This window comes from Acanthochromis polyacanthus, chromosome 17 (assembly GCF_021347895.1).
Source record: "Acanthochromis polyacanthus isolate Apoly-LR-REF ecotype Palm Island chromosome 17, KAUST_Apoly_ChrSc, whole genome shotgun sequence".
NCBI lineage: Eukaryota > Metazoa > Chordata > Actinopteri > Pomacentridae > Acanthochromis > Acanthochromis polyacanthus.
The window spans coordinates 6,954,455-6,975,341 of NC_067129.1; the positions used below are offsets into that span (position 1 = coordinate 6,954,455).

Below are 20,887 nucleotides of genomic sequence, written 5' to 3' on the forward strand. Positions count from 1 at the left end.
TCTGTCCTCCAGGCTATAACTTTTCACTTGTGTAACTTATTGAAATATCTGTAGCCTAATTAATTTTATTCAAGAGGATAAATCAGACTAGATCACATTTTGTGACTATACTAATGACATGGATGCACCCTACTTCTTTACGTCCTCACTGCATAGCTACTGTCTTCAACTGTTGACCTACAGGTCTGCAGATCTGCAGCTACTTTCACCCTTTTTTATTTTGACATTAGCCTTATGTTAAGTTGTTTCAGATGGTTATGTTTAGGTCTGAGTCTGCTCAAGGTGTGCTACCACATTCTTATTCACTCTGTTAACACCTCTGGGTTATATCTGGTGACTCAGTGTCATCCTCAGTTAGAGCTAAAATGCTTTTCAGTCCGTTGTCTGACTCGTGACACTTGCTGCTTCCTGTGTGAAGATGTGCTGCTTTTATTTGTTTTATTTGGCAGTCAACTGAGTCTGTTTTAAGTCTGAACTGCTTGACAGTCAAAGTGGGTATTTGGTCATATGAGACGTGTCAGGAAAATGACATGCTGAACAGTGAACAGTGGAAATAGTCATTGGTTGCCTTTCCTAACTTTACCTTCCTGTACATTTGCAGGTTGTCATTCAAGGAGCTACAACCTCAGCCCATTTATGTCCTCCTGGGGTCTACAGCAGGAAAGAACTTGAAACCAGAGTTGTAAAGTGAGTCATACATTAAGGTAGACCTAGGTAACTTATAAAGTCAAAAAATGCTCAAGTTTTTTATCAATAAGTTGCATTTGACCACGCAACAAAGACGAGAAACCTTTAATGGTACTGAGGAACATGACACCTGGAGTTGTACGCATGGAATAATATGACAATATACTATGCATGCTACGTAACTCGTACCAAATAGGGGTTCCTCATCAGATTTTAGCCAAGAAACTTGTTCATATCTAACTGGGAGTATTTGCTGTTATCCTACTGTTTATTTACAGTCATACTAAACACATAGCTCTAGGTATGGCAATGTTTCTTGGTTGGTTGGTCTGTCCAAAGTGTTGGTCCACTTTAGTGCCACTAAATGGAATTGACCTTTCGGGTTTTGAGTGAAATATGTTCAGAAATATTGGATAAATCGTCGAGGCTCTGGGTCAGTGCTCACAAGTCGAGGGTTCAAATCCCAGCAACCCAAACTGTCATTGTTGTGCCTTGAGCAAGGCTTTCAACCGTATCTGCTCCAGGGGGTCCAGGTGTGCCTTATCATGTCTGACCCTGCGCTCTGACCCCAACTTGGAAATGCAAAAATGGGAATTTCTCAGTGTTGTCAGAGAAAGGCCTTTTCCAGTGACAGTGTAGGTCCTGTAGCTTCATCAGGGCATTGTCGATATTTTGTTTTTTTAGTATATCTGTGTAGACACCAAGTCCTCTAAATCATGGTAACACTAAGAGCTTCAGTAAAAAAACTACTGGGCATCTCTTTTTGGCTCTTGAAGACATTTCACTAATCCAAGTGACCTGTTAAGTACCATCTCTCGTTTTTCTTCCTGTTTTGCTGCTTTACACTTTGCAAATTCTCAAAAACAAGAATCTACATTTATATTTGAGGTTTGCTCCTACTAAGTAGTAGTAAAGTAACAAAAGTTGTTGGTTTTAGTCTTGACATTCATATTTGATTGCATAAGACGTAGCAGGAGATCCCAAATTCTGTCTGTAAAAGCGTTTCTGGAGAAATTATCGGAGTGAGCTATTTTTTCTTTTTCTATCATCTCTGCTGTGGAGTAGCTCCCAGCAGCCCCGCCTCCTCACCGGTCAGCCCTACAGTCCGGCTCTCTGATTGGCTGAACCAGACGTCTGTCAGAGGGAATAATCCAGGCTGCTGACGGTCTGCGGCGTTGAGCTGAGCTGAGCGGGGCTGCTGGAGGAAAGCAGCGCATTTAAAAACCGCCCAGGGAAGAAGACACTGCATTTACGAGCTGAGTTTAGTGTATTTTTTTGCCGCCTGCCTCCTTCACCTCCTCGGCCTAGTTCGACTCCGGTCGCTGCACGATGACCCGGTCGGGTGGAAAGCTGCACCGGCTCACCTGAAACAAGTGGACACGTTTTCTCCTGAAGCCTCCTCCGGAGTCTGTGACTTTTTAAATTTCATTTAATCGGATGCCGTGTCGGATTGCTGCTGTTGCTCTCTGAAAATCTCCTGCTGGTGCGTAAAAATCCAGAAAATCAAGGAAAAGTGGGGTTATGTAGGTGGACATTTCTCTTGGATTCATCTCCGCCCTGTTGTTTACATGCTGTAATTGGATTTTCCATCATTTCCAGCAGCACCAGCAGCAGCACCAGTAGCCATAGTAGTAGCACGGGTTTTCTCCCTCCGCCTCCTCTTCATCTTCTTCCTCCTTCCTCCTCCTGCTGGAGCAGAAGATGGGATTACCTGCCCTGGAGTTCAGTGACTGCTACCTGGACAGCCCTCAGTTCAGGGAGAGACTCAAGTCTCATGAACTGGAGCTGGACAAGACCAACAAGTTCATCAAGGAGCTGATCAAAGATGGAAAGGCTCTCATCCAGGCTTTGAAAAGTAAGGAAAGGTGGAGATGCTGCTCATATATGAGGAGATGTGATTTCTGTGCATGTGGGTTTGACAGAAAGCATGAAAAAGGTGTGTGTGTGTGTGTGTGTGTGTGTGTGTGTGTGTGTGTGTGTGTGTGTGTGTGTGTGTGTGTGTGTGTGTGTGTGTGATATCTGCAGCTCTGGGGAGTCTTGTCTCAGTTTCATTGGAGTCATATGAAAACCTCACACTCTGCACTCTGTGTGTGTTGCTGATAAAAGCGCCCAACAGAATCAGGCGGGTGGATGTGACTGAGCAGTGCATAGTGTCCTCTCCAGCTGTCGACACCTTTGTTCCCATCAGTTTACATTAGGAGGCATTTAGATGGGTGCTGGCATTTGTGTGAAAGTGTTTCAGGCTTTGATGCTGCTCTCTGTTGATAAAAAGGTGAATTATGTGACTCCGACAGCGAAAACCACGATTTTACATTGCAGTCATGCTTAATTTTGTGTGTGATTAATCTTGACATTAGGTTTAAGCTCTGGAGTCATAATATTTAGGTGTAAAATAGACTTTCCAGGTCCTATATGTTTGGCTCTCATTGTGCTACTGGTCCCATAATTACTAAAACAATGTTCAGGAAGAAGTTAATATAAACATGACTTATACAACCAAATGGGTGGGGGAAAAAAAACCATACATACAGCACCTTTAAAAGCCATGCTACTCTGGCTAAATGAATGTAAGTGAAGCCTAATGTCTAACGGTCAATATATAATTGAGGGGCTTTCGAAGTCCATGGGATATATTTTGCATACATTTTTTTAGAAGTATAGAAAGCTAAGGTTTTCTATGTTTATTATGATCATGTCTTTACAAATTTGGCAAGTATTTATTGTGGAAATAGTCACTTATTAATAAAAAAATGACTGGATATCACTTTAATATCAATTTAATAACAACCCCCTTCTAATTAGCTAAACAATAAAATGAGCTCATTCAAAAATTGTTCTGATTGTGTTCTTTTTATTAAGTTGAGATAATCATACCAGATATTTCTTTTTTGGCAATATATCAAATTTTATATGGAAAATTAGAAATTGTATCTGTGTCCAAGAAATTGCTTTCAACTAAGTTCCCCGTTACAAAAACACCTCTCAAGGAAGTGTGTTAATTCCAGATCACATGACCTGCTCCACATGATGTCATTTCCTCCTGAAGAAAAGACTGGAAGGACTCCAAGGCTTTCTGAGTTATTTAATATAAATTAGTGTGTGAGTCAAGTGTGGATTTACAGACAACAGGTTTACTACAATAACTTTATAAATAACTTTCAATGTCAGTTTTACTCAGTTGTATGCATAGTATTTTAGTAGAATCATTCTGTAAAATTGCCATGTGGTGTTTGGTTATATGCGGCTATGTTGAGTTTAGGTCTGAAAACAGCAAAAATGTCAACTGTGATTCAAAAAGTCCCACAACTATATATTGACCCCTAATATTCAAATGGTCATCCTGCCAAGTCAGTCAAGGCTGTTAACTTGAAAAACAAACAGACTTTTTAATCAGTTTCCAACTGTAACTTTTTGAACAATTTACTTTTATTGTTTGATAAATGATGTATTTGTAAAATAATTTTATGGTCACATATTGCAAAAAAAAAATATACTATTTGCAAAAATACATATTTTGATGCAGCATTATGGAAAAATTTAGACTTTTTTTGTTTCTGATCAACATGCAAATTGATGATGCTTGTATTTTACTCGATATCAATTTACCAAAACATGGGAAATGTCTAATATAACAGCTGACATTAAAAAAAAGCATTTTTCAGTCCATAATCGAATTGAATGTAGTTTACATTATAGTGTGACAATGGTGATATCAGCATTTAAATTTATTGCAATTAGCTGCTTGTCAAGTCTGATTGTAGAAAATACTGTTGTGTTTCTGTCTTTTATATTAATTTGTAATTTACAGCAACATTCATACAACAAATGCAAGTCAAAGTGCATCAGAATAAAAAAGTTCATATGCACAAAGAACTTCCACACGAAAACATTATTAGATAGACTTATCTTTGAATATTATAGAAAGAGACCAACAGTTCCCCATTGGGCCAGCACCAGGCGACAGTAGGGAGGAAAACTCGATTTATGCTCCATTTGAAACCATTTAACAGGAATTAAAGCTCAGACAGAACCAGACTGGGAGTGGGCGGCCATCTGCCTTGACTGTTTGGGGACAGAGAGAAAAGCAGCAAACAGTAAACAGTGAGCAGGTTGGTGGCGGATCGGAAACACGCAGCTCTGAAGCCAGAGATATCTGCAGAAAGCAGCAAACAGAGAGAAACATGCAATAATGGGTTATAAATACATGAAGTGAAGGAGAAGGAGGTTTCCTCAGCAGCCTGGGCCTGTAGCAGCATAACTAAAGGAACGTTTTAAGTTTAATCCTAAAAGTAGGGATTGTATCTGACGCCTGAACCAAAACTGGAAACTTGTTCCAAAGAGCCTGATAGCTAAAGACTTTGCTTGCCTTTCTGCTTTTGTAAACTTTAGGAAGCACATGTAAGCCAGGACTTCAGAACAACGTGCTCTCCTGGGGTAATCTGTTAATAATAAAAGTAATAAAAGTCATAAGGTGAAGAGATAAGAGAAATGAAAGTTTGAAGGTTTCTAGTTATTGAGATATTGAGTGCTTTGTATACGAGGTGGAGGACCCTGAAGTCATTTCTGAATGTTAGTCCATTTGTAGAGCAGCTAAGTGGACTGATGTGCTCTCTCCCGTTTGTTTTGGTTCGTAGCCTGGCTGCAGAGTTCTGGATGAGCTGAAGTGTAAGAGTGCATTACAGTAATTGAGCTGTCTTGAAATGAAGCCATGAATGTGCCTCTTTTTTTATTTTTTAATGGCGGTACTTTAGATATACTTTTAATTTGGCAAAATGATGTTATCATCGTAGCAATAGAAACATATTTTGTAGGCAACATGCATAGTGAGAGCACTAAAGGAGCAAATGCTGGCAAACAAGCCTCGGTTTTGTGCTTAAGACCTCTTAGAATCAGGATTTGTTCAAAAAATTGCACATGAAGTGCATTAAAAAAAAAGAAATGGGAAGAAAATCTATCTGTAATACATAGGATCTATTTGATCAGTTTTGCTGTGACAATGATATCTGAATGGCATTGCCATGGCATAGAAAACTTACATATGTTTGTAGAAATTGGAGTTATGGCCAGTCAAAACTGACACTGGTAAAACGTAAGTAATTTCCTTACGGCCAGATGGACATCTTGAATCATGGGTAGGCTAAAATGACCTACCTCACCTACCTCAACTCCTGCTGAGTTGACGTGGATAACCCTCTAGTAAAATCTGGGATTGCTGATTATTTCATAAGAGCCCTTTCACTGGGTTACTCTCTTGAAGAAAGACATTTGTTTGAAAGGAAACAACCTGGCTTGGTCTGCTTTTGTGGTGTTGGGAATCAAATCCCTCCAGACATCCTGTTTATTGATGAAATGTCAATCCCTGCATATCACCACTGCAAAGCTGTTTTGAAAGTATCTGGGAAAATTGCAGTTTGCGAGTGATGTTTTGGCAATCTGGCAGACATTGCCCGAAACAGTGTCTTGAAAAAAATGCTGCAGGTACAAGGTCAGCGCATGAGGAGGAGGAGCTGCACTGGAAAAGTTCAGCTGTCGTAATACAAGTGGATTTTCCCATGGTGACATCTGTTTAGCAGAGATTACTCTGGTTATGTGTTGACCTCAGCAGCAGTACTGGTTCTAATTGTGGTTATTTTGTTATTGAAGAAAACTGCAAATTCTTCACATTTGTTGCGGAGACCTGTGGGATGTGGGGGCAGTAACACTGAACAGCTGGTCAACAGTGGAAAATAATTTCATATTCTGCAGTTTAGTTAACCTCTTTTTAGTCTTAAGTGTCATTGGAAGAACAGTCACATGTGCATAGCTTAACTGATGCCATATTTTTAAGGAAACTCTGCGTCAGTTTTACCATCCAGAAGTCTTTTGTAGATAAAAAAAAAATCACTTTAGTCTTTATTTAGACTCTGGTGGCATCAAAAACACAGACAGTATTCAAAAGTAGGCAACTTGAGCATTAGGACACTAGCAGTATTTATTTACATGTTGGGTAAGTTCAAAGTTCCACAGCTTTGGTTTTATTTTTTTAAACATTTAAGTTAATGTTTAGGTCTCTATTCAGGATTAAACCATTATACCTAGTAAAACCAAGTCAAGATAGTTCAGAGAATTCCCACAGAAATGGTGATAAATGTCTTGGTGTTTGATGTAATGGAATAGTAAGCAACTGATAGCTCTGCTTTGAGCACATGAGGAAGATTGAAATGATGAGAATTCACCAAAGTCAGTGGGAATCCACTCACTGCTTCCCTGTTTTGTCTGACAGACTGATACAAGTCATTTGGAGGACGAATCTCAGCCGGTGCTGCTACACCAGCAGTACTGCTTTCTACATAGAAGCTACAAACTCAAAGTTTCATGACAGGCTCCTAATGTGTGAGATAATTCTAAATTCCAGTAGGGTTGTGCACTTGTCTGTTGGAGTGGAGGTTAGCATTTTTAGCCCTAAACGAATGAAAATGACTGATAGAACAATGGCAGGGGCAGAAATTCTTCAGCTCCTGGTCAGTGCTTTAAAGACGGCTGCACCACCCACCGCCTTTCTTCAGTGTGGAGATTGAACCAGATCCACCGTTTACCCAGACTTTGAATCATCTGGGACCCTGCTTCATGAAACACTGGCAGGTCCTGGAGGGGGAGAAGGCATGTTGTCCACCAGTGCAGGGAAAGAGTAACATCAGGGGCACAGTATCTGGCTTGTTAACCAGTCAACGGTCGGCTTTATGCAATTTAGACAGAGTATTGCTGGCAGTCATCAAGCTACAAGCAAGACTGAAGAAATTTGTCGGTGAAGCCACGTAGAACTCATTTCCTGCAGGTCGTGCTTTAATCCCACTGCTCATATCCAGAACCTGAACTTTCCACCCCGTTAAACGATCAGCTGTGCCTTTAAAAGCCAACCGGCTCAGCTCTCTGCCACCGCAAAGCTCTGGTCAGCTGATGTGCAGCTATGAAGACAATTCTGCTTTTGTCCGTTGGTGAGATCTAGAAATCAAACAGCCTGACCTGATTCACTGAGGGCAGGATGAGAGCGGGAGAGCCATCTGCTTGTTTTGTGCCATTGTGGCAGCCTGGCAAAGTCAGCAAATTTCTCCAGTTAATCTTTTTATACCTGTACTGTGCAGCGTTTGTGCTTTTTTGAATCTGTTGCAGCAGATCTCTAATTTCTAACAGCGCTGTTGAGATGTCGGTTCAGCTGCGCAGTAAATCTTGTGCGGTGCATCTTTCAACACGTTTCAATCTCCTCTGAGCTTCTTGAGGCATCGAGGGGGATGTGCGACAGCCATGGGAAGCCCCTAAAGTTTTGTTAGCTGCTAATTGCTGCTGGAGGAGGAGGTTTGCCCGAGGGCTTGTGACAGCTTTCATTTGTGTTTTTGTTGTAATGACTACATAGATTTTTACCACAGGAGGAGAAAGTGAAACATTTATAGTCACCATGTGCCATGGTTCTCAGAACTTACACATGCTGCTGTAGATTTATTGTACATACTGTTCACACGTCTGTCTTCGAATTCTCAACAGAGTGTCGGCTTGTATAGGGTTTGTGATCTGAAACTGTTGGAGTGGTACAAATTTGGCTGTTGTCAGAGAGGTTTCAATCAGGGTTGTCCGATATTGGATTTTTTTTGCCAATAACTGATATGCCGATATTGTCCAACTCTCAATTTCTGATTCTGATATCGACCAATACCGATAAATGGGGGCCATATAAATAATTTTAGGTAACCTCACATATCTCCTGTGCTGGCATTAACACATCATGCCTAATTTTATTGTGATGCCCCATTGGATGCATTCACAAATGCTACAAGGCTTTCCAAATGTAGACACTGCCTGTGCAAAACAAGAAAACTACTTCAACTCAAGTTATGGAAAAAAATGCCATATTTGTGCCAATGTTATTTTTGTCTCCAAGAACAGTTCACACTCTGCCTCTCTCCCTTTATGAGTCCGGTAATTGTCGGTGAAATCCAGGCATTATTTTATCAGTTTTCATGATAGGGAAAAAAGCAGATAAGGATATTGACCGATATAACATTTTTATGCCAATATTGGACCGATAACATCGGTGAGGTGACATCTCTAGTTTCAATACTTTTTACATTAAGGTATACAATAATGTGCTTATGATTGATTTATGAGAAGTACAGTATGTTGATTTTTCTGGTGTTTCATTGTTAATTTCAACACTTGTGTCGCTTGAAAGTTACAGTGCAACAGGATTTTCTTCATGTTCCTCCTTTCCATTGCTTCACTTTCTCTTTTACTTAACCAATAAGTGCAGCCAGTTAAGATTTAATAGTGACTGGATTTACTGAAGCTGAACTGTTAAAAATGAATATAGGACACATTCAAAAGTCCTTTTTACATGTATGCCTATAAGACGCTGATGCATCTTTTTATAAGCTAGCATCAATGGATATTATCCGCCTTTCATATTCTTTTCTTTCTTTCTACATGTTTTAAAAAGCAATTATTCATTATTTTCCCTATAGAAGATCATTTCAGTCAGAAATGCTTTCTGGCCTTTTTCAAATTTACAGCAGCTCCATCCTGTTTGCGGGTGTCAAACTGGTTTGTGCAGCAATTACAGATGGAGAAACTTTCAGACCGATGCCTGTACACATGCACGCACACAGGCTCTATTTCGGTATAGAATCTGAAAACCACAAAGTCTCCCTTGAATGAGTGCTTTTGAAACGTACACAAACTGAAACGCTAGATGCATACGCACACATACACTTAGATGCACGCACAGGCACAAATGCATGTGTGTTAGCCAGATGTCATTTAAGGGCAGGCCCAGCTTGTCATTACGGAGGCTGCAGAAATGTTTGGTTCTCTGCTCCACCTCGAACATGACATAGCTCAATCAGCCAAGCAAACCCTAATTACCAGCTGGGCATTCCCTGGCTCTTTAAAAGAAATGAGACACCGTGTTTAGACAATTTATATGACACCGACACATGATGTTGCCATGTTTTCAGCTGAAAGTGTCACTTGGCTCGGCACAGTATGATCGGCTCAGAGTGTGTGAATCCTGATGTTTGTTTTGTTGCTTTCATTTAGTTTTTTTGTACTATATATCATATTTTCGCCCTGTTATAGTACAGAATTGTCATGAAGTAATCTAAAGCTGTTTTCTATCATGTTATTCAGCATTACATTGTTGTAATATTGGATTCTACACACGTATAAATAGAAATAATATATTATCAGCAAGTGCTGTTATTTGTGCTTATTGTGCTGTATGTTTGGATGGTCTGAAAGGTCTTTTACACTCAACAAAAATATAAACGCAACACTTTTGTTTTTGCTCCCATTTTTTATGAGATGAACTCAAAGATCTAAAACTTTTTCCACATACACAATATCACCATTTCTCTCAAATATTGTTCACAAATCTGTCTAAATCTGTGACAGTGAGCACTTCTCCTTTGCTGAGATAATCCATCCCACCTCACAGGTGTGCCATATCAAGATGCTGATTAGACACCATGATTAGTGCACAGGTGTGCCTTAGACTGCCCACAATAAAAGGCTTTTATTAGACCACTCTTGTTTTCTTCAATTTCTTGTTCATTTTAATGCCTGGTAAAACTGAAGGTATATTGGCTGAAGAATACAATGAACATGACATAAAATGCATATGATTCCATAATACTTTATGTCCTATTTGACATGCTTAAGTTTAATTGTATTCCCAGGGTATATAAGAGGCCATTTCATCTCGTAAGCAGCACTGCACATGCAAAGGCCTACAGTGTTTTCCTGCTTCCATTCAAGCCATAACACAACTCAGAAGTCGTCAGGTCTCACATAATGCCTAAAAAAAAAGAATTATGTGAAGCCACAAAGGCAGCCATCTTGGCACTGCTGGAAATTGGCATGAGTGAGAGACGGCTAGTGAAAAACTGAAGATCTCCAGACAACCGTTCATTACACCAAGAAAAAACAAGCTGGACATGATGCTACCAAACTGTTAGCTGGTAGCAGGAAACAGTGAATGAACCAGGTCATGTTTTGAGCTACTCTTGGAAAAAAAGGTCTTCTTCCATCAACTGGAAAACTCTTTCCTGCCTCCAATGACTGGATTTTCCAACAAGACAATGAACCTTGCCACACAGCAAGATCAATTAAAGCCTGGATGGAGAACGGTGGTTAAATAGTACCAGTTTTAGCTTTATATAATGGTCAAGGTGGACAGACCGGATTTAGCCAATAAAACTGTGCTTGTAGATGTTGTGCCTTTGGAGAAATAGTTGAGATTTTTATACACATCGCCCAGAACTAAATTTACCCTCCAAGAACTAACGTTATATGAAAATGACATGGTAAACCTGAAATGATTACTGGCCTAAAAAAAGTACAGTGTGTGTAAATGCTCTGAGGACCTGACCCTAAAAGCAAACATGTTGCACAGTCATGTGCACTCCGTCATGTGCTGCCTGTTGCTGGTTAAAAGCAGCCCTCCACCCATTAGCGCCTTCATGATAATGGCTTCATTTTCAGGCATTTACTCTGGCTTCAAATTGAACCTTTTAACTGCCCCTTTGCAACCTCATAAACAAGCCGCCAGCTAACTGAGGGCTTGTGTGTGCTTGTGTGTGTGTGTGTGTGTGTGTGTGTGTGTGTGTGTGTGTGTGTGTGTGTGTGTGTGTGTGTGTGTGTGTGTGTGTGTGTGTGTGTGTGTGTGTGTGTGTGTGTGTGTGTGTGTGTGTGTGTGTGTGTGTGTGTGTGTGTGTGTGTGTGTGTGTGTGTGTGTGTGTGTGTCCCAGACAAGGAAGAAGTGGGAATTCCCTGCAATGCGCTGTTGCAAATGCCCATCTTCTTCTCTCTTTACCTTCTGTCTTTGTTTTTCTGGAACCACCCACTGTGCCGTTGGTGAGTAACAAGAAGGCCAGTAGCAGTCATTCAGTGGCTCAACTGTCAGCCATGCTGATAGATGAGGGTCAGACACACAAACGCACAGCACACCATGGCTAATTCTCAATTATAGCAGGAGCCTCTTTTAAAAGGTCCGGAGCCAAAGAAGAGTGTGTGCGCCTGGGGGCAGAAAGGAAGAAAAAAAGTGTGGATGACGGAGAGAAGAAGAGATGGGGGGGTTGTTACCGTCTTTCACAATAGTGTTTAAAAGCTGAAATGGCCTTATTTTCTTACTGCCTGTAGAGGAGCTTGGAACAATCTAGGTTGTGGAAGCAAAGGATGAAAAAAGAAAAGAAGCAAGAATGAGGGACAAAGAAGGGAGGTGGGGGTCTCCCTCAGTCTGAAGGCATTCCTCTGCATACATCACATCAGAACAAAGATGAGAGAAGGGTGTGTGGGTGTGTTTCATGTTGTCTGCAGTTATGCTGTAGATCCTACTGTACGTCATGTGTGCTTCCAGTCACAAGTACCTTTCTTCTTGCCTTGTGTGTTGGTGTGTGTACATTGAACATGCATGTGTGTGTGTTGCCACTGCAGTACAGCGCTGTGGGGGTTGGGGGTCTTCCTGTAGTTATGACGTAGCATGGAGGAGAGGAAAATTAGGGCACGACTCAGCCCGGCTCTTTTGCTATTGTTGCCTCGCTTTTGTCACAGCAGACAGTCTGAGACACACATTTCTAATCATACTGCATCCAAAGTGCATATATTTAGTCTTACAAAATAAAAGGAGCATCGACACTCGCGTACGAAATTTCGCAGTATCTCGACACAGTTTTCTCTCTTGTGTCGTTGATCATTTGTTGCAAAATGCTGGGTTTTCTTTTGCAGGAGTAAGACTATGCTGCTTAAATTATCAGGATGTGTTGAAACACTGAAGCTGTTTATTGGCTGCTGCAACCAAAAATCATATTTATTCTTTTAGCTGAGTGTGGAAAATGCACTAATTTTCCAAGCCCAAGGGATTGTCTGGGATTTGCTTGTTTTGTCAGACCCGCATTCCAAAACCCAAAAGTGTTTATTTATTCCATCATTCAATTATTCAGAAGCATTTAAAAAAAAGAAGCTAATAAAAGCAGCAAATCCACTCTCTGATGTTTGATGTTTTTGGTTGATAAATGATGTATTGACAATCAAAACTTCAAAATTTTGTGATGGCCAACACATGCATGTCCCCATGTGGTCAAAATGTCAGTTTGTGATTAGGTAGCACCAGTGAGTTGTGGCTGAGATCTCTTGTGGTAGTGTCAGCACATTTGAAGTTCTTCAAAGAGTAACAGAAGCGATGCAGGGAAACTTTGTGTCATCAATACGCTGCATTCACCACAAACATCTCTGCTGGCGAGTGCATTTATAATTCACATCCTCATTAGCAGTCTATTGGGATCATACGTCAGGTTATCAAATGTATTAGAAATGCACTTCTGAGCCAGCAGATTTGTACCAGAAATGACATGTGTGTACATCTACAGATTGGAAACTGGCATAAGTTACAACGGCCACCGCAGAAGTAGAACTCCAGCCGGCGTGCCTCTTCATCTCATTAGTTGAATCTTTGATGTTGAGGTTTGGACTCCAGCTGGACTGAGGCTATTAAATATTTCAGCTGGGGGGACTTATTTAGTTACACTGCCCGGCAATAATACGAGTGATTTAACCCCTCAGTGCACCGTGGTATTACATGTGTTTTCTCTCACTAAATCCCACTGATATGGGATTTATTTTGCTGGTGTGCCACATCAAAGTTTAAGCCCCATACATGCGTGCACACATTGATGTGACAAGATGATATTTTTCCTTTTTTCTCTCTGCTCTTCCTGTAGTTGCAGGTGTTTGTCTTCCCGCATGCAACACCTTGATAGATGCACCTACAGTTTGTGCTTCAGGCAGTTTTCAGATGCATATCAAAGTCACATAAAATGTACAGTATGTCTTTATTTTAGGCAGAGGCTACAGAGAGCACTGCAGATGTACTCTAAAGAAGCGCTTTGGGGGAAAAATTAGACCCTGACTGTGTGACAAATGATTAATCCGAGGAACTGAAACAGGAACTGCAGGTTCGTTCTCTCAAGGTGTAGTTATAAATGCACACGAGTTATAAGTTCTGATTAAAAATGTCATGTTTAAGAGAACATGAAACTGAACAGAAGGAAGTGGCATTCGCACATTAATGCTAGTGTGCTTAAATCAGACTCTTCTGTGCTTTATCGCAACGACTGCATTGCTTTTAAAAAACGGAAATGCTTCTGTAGCACTTAAAATAAGTCAATTGCAGAACTGTAAGCGGTATCTGTTGTGTGCCTTTGCATGTGCATATGTGCAGATGACTCATGTTCTATATATATTTATATATATATTAGGGTTTAGAGCTACACTTGTTTTTGAGGGGAATGCTGAGATCATTTTAATTTGTGAAATACTCATAGTTTAACTTCCTCTGGGTAATGTTAGTTTGTCAATGGTAGTGTCTACAGATAACCCGTACCCGTAGCCCACGGCACTTTCCATTTGCCAGACAGATACGGACCCGTACGCAAGTCTCGCGAGTCAAGAAGCTGCTAACCACTGCAAACTGTTGAAAGGTAAGCAAAGGTTAGGGTTAGTGTTAGGGTCAGGTTTAGGGTCCGTACCTGTAGTACCGATGCTACGGGTCCGTACCTCCAGTGTCTACCGGGAGTCACGTGACCAGATCTCGCATATCTGATTGGCAAATCGAAAGTATGGGTCCGTACCTCTAGCAACTACCTTTGTCAAATGTGATAGTTATGGAATGTTGCAGCCTCATGAGCTTACCTTGTCAAAGTAGAAACAATGAAATACCTGTTTGCCTAAACTTTTCTTTTATTATATTAATGACATACATACTGATACATTTTTTTTACACTTTTCATCTTCCTTTCTATTCGAGTTTAAAGAAAAGCAAGCAAGAAAGAAAACTTCAACGGAGTAGTAAATTTTGGGATACGAAATGAAACTTTATTGTGACTACATACTCCACATGACTGTACTTTTTGCTGCTTCACCAGCGTGGAAGAAAAGGACTTTGTTACGTTCATAAACATAATAGAGTCCTAACAGGTAACTTTTATTAAAGCAGATGAAGCCAGCTGTCAGTGGAGTGCAATACGGTCACATGCAATCCAATAAAAACCGAGTTGATTCAGGAATGTTCTTAAATTGAGCTTCAGTTTCTTCTTATTGCTGCAGCTGTTTGCCTTCTTCTCCCTTAGAGATAGAAAGTATTCCATAAAACCTGAAACCTTCGCAGAAAGGGGCTTGCTTTAAAAAAAAAAAGACTACTGACACTGCAGGATGAATGCAGTTTAGCTTGCAACTCATTCGTTTGATCACATGACTGTACTCCAAAGATCATAAAACACAGGAATCGAGCAGGAAGAGATGAGGGAAATTAAAACTCGGAGGAATACTCTTTTACTTTATGCCGGTACCTGATTGCTGCTGTTTGGTCATAAAAAAGACAGCTGTGCCTTTCACAGCTGGTTAAAACCCAGCTTTTACTGCAGGTGATTATGGAAAGTAAATTGTTTAATTGCGACTGTTTCAACAGCAGATGGAGGGAGGTGAACTACTGTACCTGACACTCAGAGCTCCTGCAGGATGTTGCAGTGTCAGCTCAGTGGATTCAAACCTAATGCCAAGTTTTTCTTCCAAGTTAAAATCCACGACAAACTCAAGCAGGAGAGAAGCAGGATATTAGTTGATCAGAGCCCAATGCACTTGTTAAAAATAGAAGAAAAATGTTTCCATCTACGTGCTACTGGCTACAAGTCTGAGCTCTTTTGACTCATGATAGTTGGGTTGGAAAATCTGCTCCAAGTTCCTCCATAACAGCAGGTTAATTATTGAATGCCATTGGAAATAGAAGGTTTTTGCCACCCTGAAGGAAAACAAACTGTCAGAGGAAGACGGGGCGATTTATCGAGCCGCTTACAAGTTAAAGTTATCACTCATTCATTACCCTGCAGTGTTGGGCTGTCAGATCCAAACTCAGGACGTGTGTGATAATGAGCTTGAAAATCTCAGCCCACGGTGGAGAAAAGGTGTGGCTCCAAGTCGCTACCTTTTAACAAGAAAATCTTAGGCCACTGCAGAACTCGCTGCCCAGACTTGCAACAGGTGTCATATTCAGCATGAGAAATTTTTACTTTCTGGTGTCTTGAAATGCTACTACGAACACTTGCAGATGTAATAATACAGGTATGGCTTAAATGAGGCAGAAATGCATAAATGCATCCACACATGCAGAAACATATTGTAGATAGAAGCGGCTGTTTTACTTCCTGATCAAGCCTCAGATCAAAATGAGTCACAAGTGAAGGAGAGGAGTCACAAGCTGGAGTTGGTGTCGGAAAAAGTGTTTAAAATCCTGTCTTTAGGTAGCCTAGCCGCGCTAGACAACCCACGGCAACGAATTTAATTCTCTGCCAGGGTGGGTCTAGTTACCCTCCATAAGACTCGAGGCTGGAGTCTCCTAAAACTGGCCGGACGAATCACCATGAAGTGTAGAGTCAGAAGGCGGGCGTAACGAAGTGACGACAGAGGCGCGACGATTCTGACAGAAACAACCAGCGCACAATAAACAGTTATCTTTCGACTCGGCTTTGGCCACAGCCCTTAAAGATTTGAAGCTAAAATTCAACTTGAAAGATAAACAAAGGACGACACTGAAGTGTTTCATTGAGAAGAAAGACGTATTTGAACTTATGCCGATGGGATATTGCAAATCCTTAATACACCAGTTGGCTCCGGTCGTTGGGAAGCTAATGGGACTTAAGGTCCTTACACACCGGGAGCGATGCGAATAAACGATGCGAAATTGCGAAATATTCGGATGCGAGTTTTGACGCACCTGTCCATACATATCAAGCACGATGCGTTTTTGCGACTTTCCGAAGGGGAGGAAGACGTTGCCGTAATGTATTTCCACCTTTTCTTCTGTTTTCCACCTGCCTGTCCACTCCTCGTCATTTCTCCCTCCTCTCTCTTCTTTCTCACGTACGTGTCCCTCAAATTCCTCCACATCTTCTTCACTTCTTCAACTATAAAGTATGAATAATAATAATATCTACCATATGCCACAGATACTAAAAGCAGAAAACACAACACCGGACGGATTATTTTCAGTTCTGATTAGATGCGTTGCGATGTCTTTCTGTCTTGATATCATGTACTGTAATGTGAGTCGGGGCCAGTACCGGGTAAGCAAAACATTAAACTATAATCCATAAACGTAAGGTAACAACCGAGACCTAATTGATGACCGTGACATCAACGCAATTGACAGTGAAAAGTATGTTGTATGCCGGTGAATGGGACGTTGCAACAACACACAATCTGATTGGTCAGAAGTGGTCACAAAGAATGCGAAACTTTAGAAAAATCGACCATGATCCGAAAAAATAAATGCCGCAAAATCGCTGAGCGAGAAAACGTTGCCGATGTGAACGCGTGTATTGACAGGATACAGGTTCGAAAAAAATATTGACGTCCGAAAAAAACGCACGTAAAAAACGCACCCGGTGTGTAAGGACCTTTAGCCACAATCCGCCGGCGCTCTAGGAACTACGTCAGCCTATTCGTTGCACACTGATTGGTTGTATACCAACCCAGTTGCTGCAGAGTGATTTGAAAGACAACCTTTTAGCCCGCCTCCCTCCCTGTCGAGCGGTCCTAGACCCTTGTGCTTTCAGAACATGGGTCTAGTGCCGCTAGGCTAGTCTTTAGGCAGATGTGAACGCTGATCATTTTGGTGTCCATTTTATTGAACTCAAAGGTGGTATGCAACTAAGTACATTTATTTAAGTGCAACAAAGTACGGAGTTGGTTTTTCCTGGTATGCCACCTTATTCAGATTCATAATTCAGAAACCCAAAGATATTCACGCATACATTCCAGTTTAGCTCAAATATTGCTCAACAATGCTTCTACATATAGAATTTTCCATTCTGACATTTTGACAGCCATGGAAATACTGTTCAAGCTATCACTCCTCTACTGTTTCTATGTCTCCATTGTTACCCCTGTCATTCCTGTAAAGCTAAATCAGGCAGGTCTTGGCATATTCCTCTGAAGGCTTGAAGACGCATTCTAGGAAATTGTAAGAAATCACTCATCGATCTAGAAGTAGACAAAAAGGCTAAAGGGAGCACACCCAGAAAAAAAACACACACTGCGATCAGTGTGTAAGAACTTCTAAGGCATTTAAATGTATGAAACAAGCTTAAAATGTTCTGTTAATGCTGACATATTCAGTGTAATAGACAAAGTTCGTGTGCTAGATTTGATCTCAGTAAGTTGTGAGATTGTGGTTAGTGCTTCCAGGCTTTGGATCCAATGGCACATCCTGAAACACACTTCCTCTTTGTTGGATTTCTCCTAATTGAGCTCTTGGTGTTTTCCTCTTTGAAGGCAAGTTCAATGATCATGATGGAGGATCTGTGAATAACCCGTACAGTAAACACATTTATTTTTGTGTTGCAGAAAACAAATAACAAGACTCCATATCAAGATGGTCACTTTTTACGACTTTTATATGGAAAAGGGAACCCGCAGCCTGCTTTTTCATGGCTGTTGAGGACAATCAAGAGTTTGTTTCCACTTGAGGAAAGCTCTGTGTGAAAATGCTGTAAAAGCTCTCATATTTCACGGGATTTTAGAAACATGATGCATGGCTGTGTTTGATGGAAGTCTGTTGTTCATTTTGAGGCTGTTTTCAGTGAACGGTGAAATAAACTTTTCAGCCTAAATGTTTTGATTTAATATCCTTGATATGTTCCTGACTGGTGCAGATATCACAGCTTGATCAATGCTAGGATCATTCGTGAAGGCGTGGTAAAGTATTTTAGACTTTTGCTTTTACTCAGATTATCATTCAAGACAGTTGACCTTCAAAAAAAGCAATTTTGCTCTCTGCTTTCGTCTTCCTCTTCTTTCCCCTTTTTGCTTTTCCTCTGAGCTGCAGTGATGATAGTTTTATTCTAAACATATTGATCACATTCTCCTTCACCTTCTCCTTCCCATCCTCCTGTCCCTCCATATTTCCTTTCGTTAGTCTGATGTGGAAATGCCCGAGCTTCTTCTTTCCTCTAATGCCTCTCAATCTGCCTCCCTCCCTGTAGTAACTCTGTTTCGTGTTATTAAAATAGGATAAGTGCTTGCAGGGAAACCTGACTTGGCCATTATTGGAAATGGCGTAGCGGATGAGTGAAGGAGTGCATATTATTATATGAGGTGCTGGAGGCTCCAAGTCTCTCCATCACTCCTATTGTTTCATTTTGTACCGCAGCAGTCATGACCGCTTGCCTAGCCAGGTCTAATAATGCATTTTGCCAGAGGTTGTGTTATTTTTATGAGACCAAGACATACGCAAACCCCCCTGCTGTGATGAAATAATCAAACTGGGCATCAGTCCGAAGCAAACACAGTAGGTTAGTGTGTGACTGAGAAACCTTACTAGCCGTCGGTAGACTGTCAGTTTCAGTTTGGTGTGTGAATGATCCATAATGTAAGGTGGTAAGACTTTCCATGTGTCTTTTAGGTTCAGTATCAGTGGAGTTGGCATTTGAACCCCCAACCTTGTAATAAGGGAACCACACACTGTACTTCAAATCTGACCTTGAGATGAATGCAAAATAGATGCACTGAATTATTGAATACTATGCATTGACCAGAGCCTAGGCGTGGCCTTTCTCTAACTCTTGCAGTGCTGTCTTGTGGAGAGTCAGCAGTTTTAGACATGGAGCCACAAGAAAACACTTACAGGAAAAAAACAAAACTCGTGAGACGCATTTTATAGTAAAAGTGATAGCATGGTCGGTCTGTTAAGGGTCAGTAGTCTTATCCTACTGTATGTTTGGAATGAATACAGCAACAAAAGGTAGATGTGGTGCAAATGTATGCAAAGTCAGTGGAAGTTTCGAATTTCAAGGCAGGTAGATGGACCCAACATAACTCATTGGAATTCAAACTAAGCTACATTTGTGTCGTGTTTATAAGTTTAAACATAGATTTTTTGGAGCCCATTATTATGATTATCAAGTTATATGAAGCAAATAAATCATTAACTGTATTGCCTTGAAAAACAGTTATGATGAGGTAAAAGAATGGTTTACTTGTAGTTATGGATTATTGCTTTTTTTTCTTTTTTAAGCTGATATCTTGGATTTGTTGCTTCCGCATTTTCTCGTGTGGTTCAGTTGTGCTGCTTTCCTCAACCTCATTTAGTCTTTTCCAGTGCATCTGATTAACAGTAGTTTTCCAGGGCCAAATGGCAGACACATAAAGTAGCTGGTGTGCTTTCGTGGAACATCTAACCGCTGTAAGTTAATGAACCCCTAAACTAGGTCTAGAATTGGAGTGAACATTGGACTGACAGTGGTCAAGTAGATACAACCGCAGCTTAAATTTAGAGACACATGTTTTGTAACTAGTAATAACATTTTGGTTGCATGTGCCATGGAGCTACAGGATCACTGTCCTCGCCCATTTGGACTTAATTTTGTGAGCTCTGGCCGTCATTAACCATCACAGGAGACATTGTCATGGTGGCCCTTTACAAGCTAAACCCCCACAATGCTCTCTGCTTGCCAACCCAGAACAGCCACAACTAGATGCCTTAGCTAATCCACAATACATCTGTCTTACTGGTTAATTGCCTTGTAAATTATTAACAGATATTAAAAGATTAATTATTGATGGTTTTTATCCCTACTTGAAATCCATGCAAATGTGACTCTGCATCTGATGGAAGAAGTCAATTATCTGCTGACATGTAACGCATATGAACACTGTAAAGCAATAGCAGATGACAACAGTGTATCCGTCGAGTTGATGTGAAGTTCCTCTGTCTAATGTCAAATTAACGCAACTTCGTCAGCAGTTTTCACATTTTCCTTGAACATTGCTTTAGCATTATAACTTTTACATCTTCTTAGGTTAGTACAATAAGACAATTGCCAGGACATACTTCCTGCACATGTTTGGCGTAGTGTTTGCTGGTGGAAGGAAGCGTGCTACCGCTCAACTTCCACCACCTTTTTCTACCTAGTGGAGGGATTTTAACAATGTAATGCAACAAAGACAATGTTTTATTACGGTGTCCCACTTTACCCTTTCATGGTGATTCTGTCTGCACTCTAAGACACACAAAAAACACACTTTTAATTCATTGCTGCTCTGTATGTATGAGTGTAAGAGGCAGGGGTGGGCTGAGGGGAAGACTCGTCTCCGTTGCTGCCCAGAGCCAACCCAAACAAACCAC

The 20,887-nt window shown here is 40.8% G+C and overlaps 1 protein-coding gene across 1 annotated transcript in view; it reads left to right on the forward strand.

Moving 5' to 3' along the window:
* Positions 1-1,817: 1,817 nt before the first annotated feature.
* Positions 1,818-20,887, forward strand: part of LOC110953468 (rho GTPase-activating protein 26) — a 92,751-nt gene continuing 73,681 nt past the window's right edge. Inside the window, 1 exon segment of the mRNA XM_051937886.1 lies at positions 1,818-2,542. Within this exon segment, the coding sequence (XP_051793846.1) occupies positions 2,389-2,542 (154 nt within the window). The 5' untranslated portion in view covers positions 1,818-2,388.